General features: G+C 39.2%; 1 protein-coding gene across 1 annotated transcript in view; it reads right to left on the bottom strand.

Moving 5' to 3' along the window:
• Positions 1-13,053, bottom strand: part of FSTL5 (follistatin like 5) — a 570,868-nt gene that overhangs the window by 446,798 nt on the left and 111,017 nt on the right. The window contains exon 3 of the mRNA XM_006156498.2: positions 10,618-10,651. Within this exon, the coding sequence (XP_006156560.1) occupies positions 10,618-10,651 (34 nt within the window). The remainder of the gene's footprint in view (positions 1-10,617; positions 10,652-13,053) is intronic.

Raw genomic sequence — 13,053 nt, 5'->3', positions numbered from 1 at the left:
TTATTTTCAGTGTGAATAAACAGCACTGCATGTTTATCTCTTCATTAATAACAGAAAACAAAAACAAACATAAGAGCACTTTGAATAACAATTATGTTTTTCCTCAAATAACTACCATGTACCCTTTGAACCAAATAATTATTATGTTATCAAATACCTCTGGAGAGGTTTTGGGGGTTCTGGGTTTTTGCTACAGGGCACATGCACTCACCAGAGAGACAGAGAGAGAAAGTGAGAAGTCACCCCCAGGCTCGATGACCCTGCCACAATCCCTTCTCTGTTCCTCATTCTCTGCTCAGGATTTCGGGCACACAGGTAACATGTGAGTTTCAAGCCACTGAGTCCAGGACTCGAACCATGGTCGACAATATGGGTATCCAGCACCTTAACTACCATGCCACCTTCTGGCTCCTCATGAGAATCTTTTAACGTTTTAATTTCATTTATTTTTATTTTTATTGATATTAAAGAAAATATAATTAAGTTTTATCTGTCTAAATCCCAGAGCAATTACATTTCTTGCTTTATGGGAAGTTTGTGTCTCACATTTCTCACTTTCGCCTGGCCCTCTCAGCACATGTGAGAAGCAGCGCACACGGCCATGCTCTGGCCTCTGCTCCTGCTATGAGGAACGAACCGTTCTAGTCCGACATGGTGCCTCATGTCGCTCGCCCGCCCGCATCCAGGGACCCGAGGCTAACTGCACTTGTGAAGAGGGCAAATAGCCCAGACCCTTCCTAGTTAGTGCTAAGTGCTCTGTATTTAATGACTCACTTCATTATCAACGCAAGAAAGAACTCCAATTACCCACATGTCACAGATCAAAGCCTGCTGCACATGGTCATCACAACTGCCACTGTCACATAGAAACGTGCTGGTGAGCCCAAGACTGGGCAATGCTTCGGCTCTACATAGAGCCTGAGGACTAGAGCAAACCATCAAGCAAAACTGCTTTCACGATTATTATGTAGTTCTTATCTTTTGCTGTTTTATTGTAGGGAACCATGGAGTAAGGATTTCAGAGGGTGAGGAAAAAGACTGCAGCTTGTCAAGTTGGGTGCTTCCTGGGCGGTTCCGACCATCAGCCTCAGCCTTCCACCTGGCACTCTCCCCCACTGGCATCATTCCGGACAGCGTCCCAGCTACAGTGCACCCTGGGACCCTGTACCGTGCTCAGTCCTTTCACCGTCGTCACCCCGACATCTGCACTTATGTACTTCCAGTGCTGCTAATGTCCCCAAGCTAGAATATTCCCCTTCTTCCCAGGGCTCCCACTCCCCCGTCTGCATAGACAATACCCTGATCCTCCATGACGCAGCTTTCCCAGACCGCACCCACGCGCCTCGCTCCCTTAGCTGACCGACACCTGGCCCTGCAGGTGCCATGCATACCCTTTGGACGGTATTGATTTGTCCTGGTTCCCTTCTCCCAATCTGACAATCCTTGTTACTCACTTCCTTGAGGCAGAAGCTTTGCCTTTAATCTTTATTTCCCTGGCACTTACCCCGTTGCTAATATTTAGATTAATGAGCATTTGTTTAAGCTTTATTATCCCACACAGCTGAACCTACTACCATCTTCTGTTTTCTGAATTCTCTGCAAGGCTACATCCCCACAGAATTTTGGGTGCTAACCGTATGCTTCTAAATGTAGCAGTGGTTAAGTTACAATCACTGGATTAAATTAGGTTCATTTATTTTTAAGTTTCTCACCCCCTCCTTCACATTTAAATATAAACCATTACAAGGAATTAGAGCTGTCAGAGAATAATGTGACACTTCTGAAAAATCATCTCACGTCCAAAATGTGGCCCTTCGCATAGCACTAGCTTTGCTCCTCACGACCATCCCTCACGCATTGTGACCAGAATGTGATGAGAGTAATTAGTCTAAAACCAAATATGACTGGGCACCAGGAGGGTGCCTTTATCCGTAGGTCAGTTGTCTTTAAGTCTGGAAAATTTGTGAACGAGAACTTATGATTATGTCAAATAATGACACAAAATAAAAGTTAGCATGTCTTGCTCTGTAATTTTAACACTTCATGAAATTGAGACTTTTTTTTAATAAATACGTTTCTACCATGGATGTATTCAAAACAAGTTGACAACTTCAAGATGTATTGAAATGAGAACTCGCATGAACCAAGAGCTTTTCATTCCACTCAAAAGGTCAGACACTTACCTTATTTAATCCTTGTGAAGCATGTTGTGATAGTTTACATTTAGACTAAGAGTGAGAAGAGGAGATTGGGAGACTCCAGGGAAGAGTAAATACTGGAGGTAAGTATGCGGGTGAAAACCTCCCTTTCTACGCTGGAGGGAGCGGCACGAATCCATCACTTCTCAGACGGTGGCTCTTGTAGTTCTGAGTTCGAGTTTTGAGTGATACTCTTTCCTGTGGGTGGGTGATGGGATGGGGAGGAGGGACTCCTGGGTCTGATTATGTAACGGATGTTCAATGAAGCAAAGGCAGCCATGCTGAAAGGTTGTGCAGGGATTCTGCAATATCAAGGAGCATATTTGACTGGAATTTCCACTCATTGCTTCAAAGTTCAGTGAATAAGGACTCCATGCATGAATAATTTAAGCAGTGAAATCAATTTTAGTAGAATGTATGCATTTTTTTTTAGTATTTACTTATTATCTAAGTAATGGAAAAGAACATCACCCATATAATGAGCTAACACTGTGCAATTGTATCTTATAATTATTGAAGAGGGAAATGTGTGGTTTTTCATAGTAGGAAAACGCTATGTTAACTGATCCATCCCAGTTAGATGATGAAAGGGTATACGCCTACTTAGAGTCACAAGAGTCACTGAGTAAAACGCCGTTGCGGGGCCACACCATGTGCCATGGCAGAACCCAGTGCTCTGTGAGGCAGTCCCTTGGGATAATCCCAGGTTCAGGTCCAGAGACCTCCCCGACTTGCCCATGACCCAGGGAAGAATAAGGCTAGGGTGGGTCACATCATCAAGGGCCTGTTGGGGGTGCTGCGTCTCCTCCTCTGTCTACTCATGGGAAGAAAAATCAGACTTCAAAAATATATATCACTCTTTAATATAAAATTTACCTTTCTCACAATTCAAAAAAATATTTCAAATAACCTAAAAATAGTTAAAATTGATCAAATAAATGTTTGGGTAAAAAGAAATAAATGTAGGGACCAGCAGATGGCATAACGGTTATGCCACTGGACTCCCATGTAGTTCACTGCAGTTCAAGCACCAGACCCAGAGGCTTAAAAAACAAAATGGGTGTGTCTGTGTGGTACCCAAGATCCCAAGAGGAGAACAGAGAAGACCAGATTGCAGCGTGCCATCCCCCTGGGGGGTGACTTCTTGCTTTCTGTGTCTCTGTCTCTCCCAGTGAGCTCACACAGCCCACAGCAAAAAGTCTGTCCTTAAAAAAAAAAAGAAAGAAAAAGAAAAAGAAAGAGAAATATATATTCCAAAACCTGAATAAACAGTTTCCAGTTTCTTTAACAACGTCAAATTTTATGATTAAAGTGTCTAGAGAGTCAATGCAAAAAGGGAAAATTAATAGACCATGTGATTTTTTTTTGGCAGATAAAACAAACTTTCACCAAAAAAAAGGAAAAAAAAAAAAAAGGAATGCTCATTTGCCAGTTTTGAGGACGATTCCATGAAGGGCTGACCCTGCGAATGGAGTCTTCGAGCTAGATAAATCAGCCAGCCGACACATTTTTGTTTGTCATTTTATATTTATGAAATGTGACATTCAGCTCTTTCCACTCAGGAAAGAGCTTACGGAATTTACGTAAAAGCGCTGCTGGAAACCATGTCTCTTCCTGTGAAGTCCAGAGTAAGGAAATTTTGTGCTGACGACCAAAGGGAACATCAATATGGAGATATTAGTGAGCAGGTTCAAATTTTTTTGAAGTATGCAGAGAAATACCTATTTAAATGATCAAGCAGTATTTGAGGCTTTCAATATAGAGAGAATTAAATGAGAAGAACAGAAATAGAAACCCAGTTATTCCAGATTCCCCCCAGTATCACCAGCCTGATACCTTTAAATAACACTGTCTCCTCATGGGCAAAGAGAGAGCTGCAGATAAAAATAATAACCCTGAAGCCGAGAGGGTTTATCAGTACCCTCTCCACATTCCAGAGAATATGCAAGACGGTGTCCAAGGATGTGTTGACAGAAGGTGAACAGAGCGCTTCCTGGCATAAACAGGAAACACGGCGAGGTACTTTTGGAAACCTCTTCTGGTCGGTGATGAAGGGATCGTCGGAAAGAGAAGGATGTTTGTCTCCCTGTTTGCTGTGACGGGGGGCATGTATCAGATCATTCAAAATTGTAACTATTTATTTCAACAAAATTTCTAAAGGATGGAGTATGAATATTAATTTAATTCCCAAGAAAAAGTTATTATTTACATCCAAATCTCTACTACTTAAAAGCAATTCTGTCAAGTATTTGGGAGCATCCTTTATATTATCTATTGTGAATGTATTTCAAATGTATTTTTCATTGAATAAATTACAACCGAGATTGTTTGTTGAAAGCTTTCAAAATACCAATTATGTTTCAGATTATCTCATGGCTTCCATAATTTGCATTCGACGTGTATCATTTTATTTCAAAAATTCAGTCACACGATCACAAAAATGTCTCTCACATAAAGAGTTGACGTCTTTTTTGAATAGCAAAGATCATAAATGAAAGGGCTGTTACCTAACGAAATCAGAAAAGCCTGGCAATGTGTCCATAATTGAGAATTACATTGTTAATGGACTCGTTACTCAACGATCTTGGTATTTATACAGTTAAGTGAGATGCAAAGTGACACAGATTGAAGTAGTTGAGAAGCTCAGATCAGTAATTAAAGACTTGCCAATCACACGCTATCAAGTTGTATGCATACGACACTGATATTTGCTATAAGATATTCAGTAGTCACTCATGAGAATGTTTTTGGCCCACAAGTGAATTTTGAAAGTGAATTTTTCTTTTTAAGATTTTTGCCACAGAGCACATGTACTCACCATAGAGAGACAGAGAGAGAAAGGGAAAGTGGGAACTCACCTTCCTGGGGCAAGGCCATGCCACAATCCCTTCTCTATTCTTGGCTCAGGATTTGGGGCATGCACGCACACACGCTCAATGCAATTTTCAAGCCACTGGGTCCAAGATTTGAACTGCAATGCCAGCCATGTGGGACCCAGTGCCTTTACCACCACACCTTCTGATGGCCACAGAAAGTGAACTTGTTTTTAAGAATTACTTATTAGGGCCAGTAGGTGGCATGTGGTTAAGGGTGCTGGACTCCCACATGGCCAACCACAGTTTGAGTCCTGGATCTGGAGGCTTGCTTTCTCACTCTCTCTCTCTCTCCCCGCCTCTCTGGCAAAATTAAAATGAATAAATAAATAAACAGATTTTTAGAAAAAGAATTACTTATTTAATTTTATCATTATTTTCTTTTTCATTTGCTATAGCACACAAGTATTCACCAGAGAAAGAGAGAGAGAGAAAGAGAGAGAGAGAGAGAGAAAGCCACCAGCCACCAGGTCCAGGACTTGAACTATGGTTAATTATGTGGGAGTCCAATGCCTCAACCACCACACCATCTGCTGACTCCCAGAAAATTGAATTTCTCATAAAACAAATACAGGTAAAATATAATCATTCTGATGTGACACAATTGCTATGGCATGAAAAGTACAATTATTGCCCTTGTACATTATTTTACAATGCAATAATTTTTTAAAAGCATTATCACAAGATTGCCTGAAGTACTTGTCTAGGGTTTATCCAGCATTACTGTTTGCTAGAAACAAACAAACAAAAAATGATCCATTCTTCAGCTGATAGTTTCTAGGAGTAAGTTTTCTTGTCTCCCAGGTTCTTGAGCTTTCTGAGGATTGTAAGTATTGAATATGATAGACAAAAACTGCAGTTTTCATAAATCTGTCAATTATTTGTCTTAGCAATAGATTTCTCTACTGAAAACCCAAGAGCCTTGTATTCCTAATAATGTGTGATAGTGACACCCATTAAAAATAGGGATACTGTATTTCATGTCCTTTTACCATCTCCGTTCTAGGCACTGCTGCTAGTACTCTCTACATTCTATTTTATAAATACAGACAAGAGTTGGCCCGTCTAGCTCAGACAGGGTTCATACACACCAACTAAAATATTTCAGTAGCACAAGACGTCTTCATTAGTTAACGTAACAGAACCAGGGGCTCTATTGCTGCTCACTCCTCAGCTGGCCTTGAAGAAATGGTCCAACTTCCAGAACTCTGTGAGAGCATCCTAACAAAAAGGGTTCTGCATAGTCAAGCAACATATTAGATCAAGAATTGGGCATTCTGACCCCAATAGTGACTCCCCCTCATCGATACATATTGCCGGACACAACAGATGATTTTACGTTCTTTCAGTTGCTCTTTTATAATATAGGAAATAGAAGAAAATTTGAGCACTGCTGTTACAAGAATAACAGAAAATTGTGTGTGTATGCATACTCACATATATACATACATATATGTATATATATGAGCACATATATGTATATACATGTGAGCATAAAGACTGTAGTCTCCACAGTTCTTGAATAGTATTTGCTGTCCTACAGATATACTTTAATTTCAATAGGTATAATCTTCATATATTATTTCCCATATTGTTCAATATATGCTCCATGGGGGGACAACTGTGAGGCTTATCTTCATGTGCATCACTGTATATGATGTAATATCGTCATCTGGGGCCTCTTGAGAAGTATATCCTTTGGAAAGATATGTGTCTGTAGTAACTGCAGTGGCCAAGTTTCTCATAGAATAGTAAGCCTTAGGAGTTCAGATACGTAAAGGACCTTTGATACCATAGGGTATGTTTTGGTAACATTTGTCATAAACATGGAATTGTACCTGGAAGGGTTAAATTGCTTGTCAAAGAACACGAGTCTTTACTGAGAGAGCTGGCACAAGTCTGAGATATGTCCCCTAGGACACCGCCAGGCTGCATTTGCCACTGTCTGCTTTCTTCTTAAAGTTACAAACACTGAGCAGTATTTATACTGGGGACAGTATCTGTAACCATGCCGTTAGAAGCAAACAACACATGCATAATAAAAGTCATGTCTATAAAATCTATGAAAGTAGCAGAAAACACTGCTAGGAAAGGTATGCCAAATTTGCACAATATATATTGAAATAAAGACTTTTCAAACAGAAGAAAAACAATAGTGATCTGAATGATTTACTTCAAATGGGATTTTTCAAAAGACTAACGTGTGAATGCTCAATCTTACCTAGAGAGTATGAAGACGACAATGAGGTGACATGTGAAAAGTTCAAAGCAGAGTCTGATAGCTATTAAGTACTTGACAAAATGGAGATATTAGACGTATAGCATGCCAGTGGCCATTAGGGACAGGTGTGCTCAGAGTCTCCTATTTATAGCTTAAATTTAGTTATATTTATAACCAAAATGCACCTAGCAGTGAAGAGAACACACACTTCCCTTTTATGGCTTCTGACTAGGAAGAGTCCAGAACATCTACTTGCAAAACGAGGAGGGAAAAATACGTGATCAAAGCAACTGCACCTTCCCAGTGGATGGGCAAATACCCTGTCCATTCACAGAGGAAGGGTAAGCTGAGACGCAGGAGGATGTTGACACACAAAAGTAAGCAAACTCTACCAGTGATATAATCTTTCTGAATGCAATAAATATTTTAAACCATCTGGAAAATGTAAAACTGCCAAATTGAAAGAAGTTTGAAGCCAAGCATTATTTACATCTTCTTGAAAGACTGTTGTTGTTTACTCATTGAGAACTCTCGAGAGATGCTCTCAAATATAAATACATAAACCAACCACAGATTTAAACACCCCCTGAGAAATGTTGACAGAGGCTAACTGATTTATCGTGCTCCTCAGTTTAGAAATAGGCTTAAAAGGAAGATTATTTACTGATAATTTCACAGAATTCTCAATAGATTTTCCACACTCAGTGCACAACATCTGAACCTGATACATCTGTAGTATCACTATGAACTGCCACATGTCTGCTGGATTGCTGACCCATCTTTCAAACCTGTAGGGTTGCCTTCATTTCTTTGTCTTAGCCTTAATGACACATTGAGGATGGTTACCTGAAATAATGACAAACCCCAAAGTTGAATGGTGTAGGAAGGATGAGGGCTTCACACATTTAAAAATAGGCGATCTAGATTCCAAAAAAAATCAATTCAGAACCCAATAATATGCTTATTACTCAACCAAATTTTGTTGGTTGAATTCCATGTAGATACAGTTTTGGAATAAGTAAAATATATAATCTTATACAGAATTTTAAACTAGTATCAATATAAGCGTATGTACATTTCAAATAATCAGGTATAGAGCTGAAAGTGAATTCTACTTAATCTGAGCAATACTTAAATACTGCTCATTTCAAGTGAGCAATACTTAATCTCTGCATACACAGGTAAAGGGATCAAGCAACCTAGATTATATTAGCTCTCTGTGACCTGGATTATATAACCAGCTGAGATTAGGCTACCCCATCAGTATTTCACAAGTTTAAAATTTTCACAATTTGTGTCATCTACTACCAACGGGCAAGCTATTACGTTCATTACTCGGAATACTTTTTCTTTCTTTTAATGTTAACGTTAATAAACGTTTTTAAATGGATAGTCCCAGTTTCCAGTGAGGTAACATTTCAGGGTGATCCCCCAGTCAAGAAGGATGCGCTCATAGACACCAAACAACTTACTAGGAGAAATTGCTTTATGAAATAAAACGAAACTTTTCAAAAAAATAAAACTAGGCTTTGTCAAAATAAAATTAAAGAGTTAAAAAGAGAAATGTAGAGCTCTCCTAAATAAAGACGTGACCCGAGTCTAGCTGACTTACAAGCTGGACCTCTAGAGGCTGTAACCCAGTGAGAGTTCTGAACCATGTGTCAGCTAGCAACAGGACCGACGAGCATCGTCTTAACGCTTTTATTACATTATAAAAGAAAACATGTTCCTGGACAGTAGTTGGAGAGACGTCGTAACTGCTACTTCAGACAATGTGATTTACGGAGTGATAAACCATCAAGAAGCAAGCCACACTTAACTGATTTCTGCAATGACAGAATCCCACATACAATTTAAGGCTGAACTCAAGCCCTGGGATGTCATGGGGCAGGAGCTCCCTTTTGCAACACAATAGTATAAAACTCTGAGTTCATATGACTGTGTTGAGAATAAATATGTGTAATAATTCCACATATTACATAACAAGCCATACTTTAGGTGATGAAAATTAGCACAAGTAGTTTGAGAATCCCTAGAAGGGTATTCTCACATAATTCATCTGAACAAAACATATTGAGCAAAACAAAGCAATGCATGTCAGTTCTATTCTTTAGTAAGATAGGCACGTGTAGACGACCAAACACAGGAAAAGACCGTGGTCATATATGAGTTTATAGAAAGGTGCAGGGAGGGTGGTGTTCAGGCTCATTACAGATCAGCAAGACTGTAGGGTCCCTCCTGGGCCCTAGGAAGAGTAACCACCCTTCACCACTTCAGGAACACATGCATGCTTACAAGTTTTTCATGGTTATTGCTATTTTTAGAACTCGAAAAAATAGCAATAAGCAAAGCTTCCATTTCAAAGAGGAGAGAAGGAAACAGGACAGCTGTGTGTCACGTCATACTCAGGCATAGAGCTGGAAACCTTTGGGAAGGGCAAGATGAGCCAGGAAGCCCAAAATGTGAATAAGAGGGGCCAGGGAGAAGGAGGTGGTGCTGTGGTCATGCAGCTCAGCCATATGGGCGAGGTCATGGGTTCACATCCTGGAACACTCCCTGAGCCTCCAGGCACACACACACCCGTGATCTGAGCCTGCTGAGACAGGAGCGTCTTGGTATGAGGACCACCTTGGAGGTACCTAGCTTCTGTTTCCCTCTCTGTGCTTCATGGAAGAAATTAATGTTAAAAAAAGACAAAAACTCTAGCAGGGCCAGCATGTGAATGGAGAGGCTGGGATTAGTTCCCCAAGACACACCTGTGCTGTTCTACTGTGGTGCTCGGCGGAAGTCAATAGCGATCTCTGATGGAGGACTACAGCTGCCCTGGTCTCAGCTGTTCTCTGCATGAGTAAACTTGGAATCTGAAAGTGTCTGCATGAAAAAGAGTCTCCCTATGTGTCACGAGAGGTGAAAATTTTGTATGGAAAGCTACCACCAATTCTTAACATACGAATAAATGTTCCCTAGTATTTTTGTGGAAAATAAAATGAGACGTCAGTGATTAAACAGTTGGTCCTCCACAAGCTACATTAATGGTTTTAAATGTCCATCTGCCAACTCACAGAGGTGACAGAACACCAACTCATAGGAACAGTGTCACAGGGACAGAGAGTGGAGAGATTCCCCACAGCAAAGGGGAAAACAGAGCATGCACGGAAGTTTCTAAGAGCAGTGTAGGAAGAAGAGGGATCGCAACAATGCCAACAATCCTAGAGAATCTCCAAGAACTCAGAATGGCTTTTCAGAAAGTAGCATCATATCTTACCTTTCTCCTACGAATATATATGAATGTATAAAACTATTATCTTAAAATATTCATTCTTACCTTTTATTCTTGAACTTTCTTGACTTTTTTCCTGCTGGAATAAAAACAAAAATAGGTTAAAATCTTTAAGTTAATTTGTGATCAACAGTCTGGTATAAGGTATCATTATAAAGACTTGTCAAAATATTTTTCTCCATACATGCCCAAGTGACATTGCAATACAATTCTCACCTTATAAAAATACTACATAAAATCTTCCGTTAGCGTAACAATAACTCTGGATAGACACGTACTTCTCTAAGAAGCCAATATGTCATATGAATATGGATTTATAAATAAATAAACTGATGCTTAATGAATAATAAATAAATAATCATGCCTCTCAAATGCCTTAGGCCATTCCATTTAATTCCAATGGATAGTGAATGATGTCTTTAGAATTTGCTTTCAACAGCCATACATCAATCATAAATAGTGGGTGAAGGAAAAAATGTTAAGGGCAAATATAGTGGAGAATTCCACGAAAAAGACACAAAAGACTTTTCAACTGTCTGTCCATCAATTTAACTTAGAATTGGTCCCCATCTCACATCTTTAAGGCTAATGTTGACAACAATTCTATTATTTATTCAAACACTGCTCTAGTCAGATCTGTCTCTCAACTTGACATACTCCTTGTTAGTTACCAGGCAACCCCAAAAGAATTAGCTTGCTTTCAAGTTTTAGAGTAGATATTGTGCATGCTCTAACTGCTCAATTAATATTCAAGCACAGTTTACTGTGTCTACAAGTTTCAGGGTCTCACACTGAAAATGATTTTGAAATATGTTCGTAATAAAAAATGACAATCACACATATACCGAACTACAGAATTGTATGAGTGCCAATAAATTTTGGTAACAGAGTTTAAAAAATGTGAAGAACTATTTTTCTGAAAGCATTAATCCCAGATTCAGATTTCCTGAAGAGAAATGTGAATTGAGAAATATAGTTTTGTTTTTTAATGTTTTTTGATTCCACAAGACTATAAGAATTTATGTTCTATCATCCTAATCCATTCTACCTTTGTTTGAATTCTGAGCTGCTCTCCATTAATTGATTTTTCCAGTTCTGATTTGTTTTTAATTTAGAGTATTTATTGATCACTTAAAATTAAGTATAAATTACATGTTTGAAAAAAATACATTATTCTTTAATAATTTTAGAATGAGTAGACTTAAATTTTCCTAAAGGGCATCTGTTTACAAAAAAAGAACTCTCAATCTTCATTCATTCATTCATTCATTCTGCCATTCTGTTCTATCACCAGGTAGAGATGGGTCACTTTCTAAGGGCCAGGAACTATTCCGGGTGCTGAAGCTATAGAAGTGAATGAGACAGAAAAATTATCATGTCCTTATGTATAGAGAGTAAGATGTTCTACTCAGAAAAAGCCATGCCAAAGGAGTGGGATGCTGGTGTAAAGGGTCTACACAAAGGGTCACAATAACAAATCAATTGTTAAATAAAGTGGAGAATGATGTGAGCAACTACACAAAGGGTCACAACGACAAATCGATTATTAAATAAAGTGGAGAATGAGATGAGCAAGAGATCTATGCAGACCTGTGGGATGGAAGAGACTTGCTCTATGAGAGAAAAGCAACAGCAAACGTCCTGAAATTTAAGAGTTTTTTACAATTGTCAAAATAGCAAAGGGACCAGTGTGATAGCCTGGACTGAGTGACAGAGCTCAGAGGAAATGCAATCACAGAGGTAATGGGGGGGGGGTCAGAAAACCTTGCAGAGAGAGGAGTTGAGAAGTTTATCTCCCCATCATAGGAAAGGAGCCTAATCTATGCTAAGGACACGGTCTGAATGAAGTTTGGGGACCAAGAATTGTAGACTTGGGATGGTAAAGTTATTAACTATGATTGGGCAACTGCTATGTTTCAGTGATTCATGGTGCAATGGTTTGGATAATGGTTTCTCCCTTGAAGGTCATGTTTTGGAATTTGGTCATAGTGGGCAATAATTGAGTCATGGTGATTGGGTCACAGAGGTACCAGTCTCACAAATGGATTAGTGCTGTCTTGTGAGAGAACTTAGTGAGCTCTTGTTCTCTTGAGATGGGGTTGGTTCTTCCAAGAGCAGGTTGTTGTAAAAGAAAAAGCAACCTGCAGCTGTCTCCCTCTTGGCACACCCTGTTGATATTTTCACTTTTGTCAGCCATGTTGTAAGCCTTTGGACATTCCAGATACAAGACTCTTGAGTCAAATAAACCTCTACTTCATTCTAATTCATCCATTCTCAGTTACTTCTGTTAGTACTTCAGAAACAGACTACTACACATGGAGAAATAAAAGTAATTTCTTATTTTTGGAAGTAATGTCATCAGATTCATTGATAGCCTAGCATATAACACACATAAAATTTGATTTCAAAAGTGGATGGATGATTTCAGCCTGAAAAGGATATAGGATGCTAATCTCCACTACTTTTCCTTTGGTTTAATAG

Source organism: Tupaia chinensis, unplaced genomic scaffold (assembly GCF_000334495.1).
Source record: "Tupaia chinensis unplaced genomic scaffold, TupChi_1.0 Scaffold000494_1, whole genome shotgun sequence".
Classification (NCBI taxonomy): Eukaryota; Metazoa; Chordata; class Mammalia; order Scandentia; family Tupaiidae; genus Tupaia; species Tupaia belangeri.
Note: the sequence above shows the minus strand (reverse complement) of the source record. Positions and strands in the feature narration are given on the sequence as shown.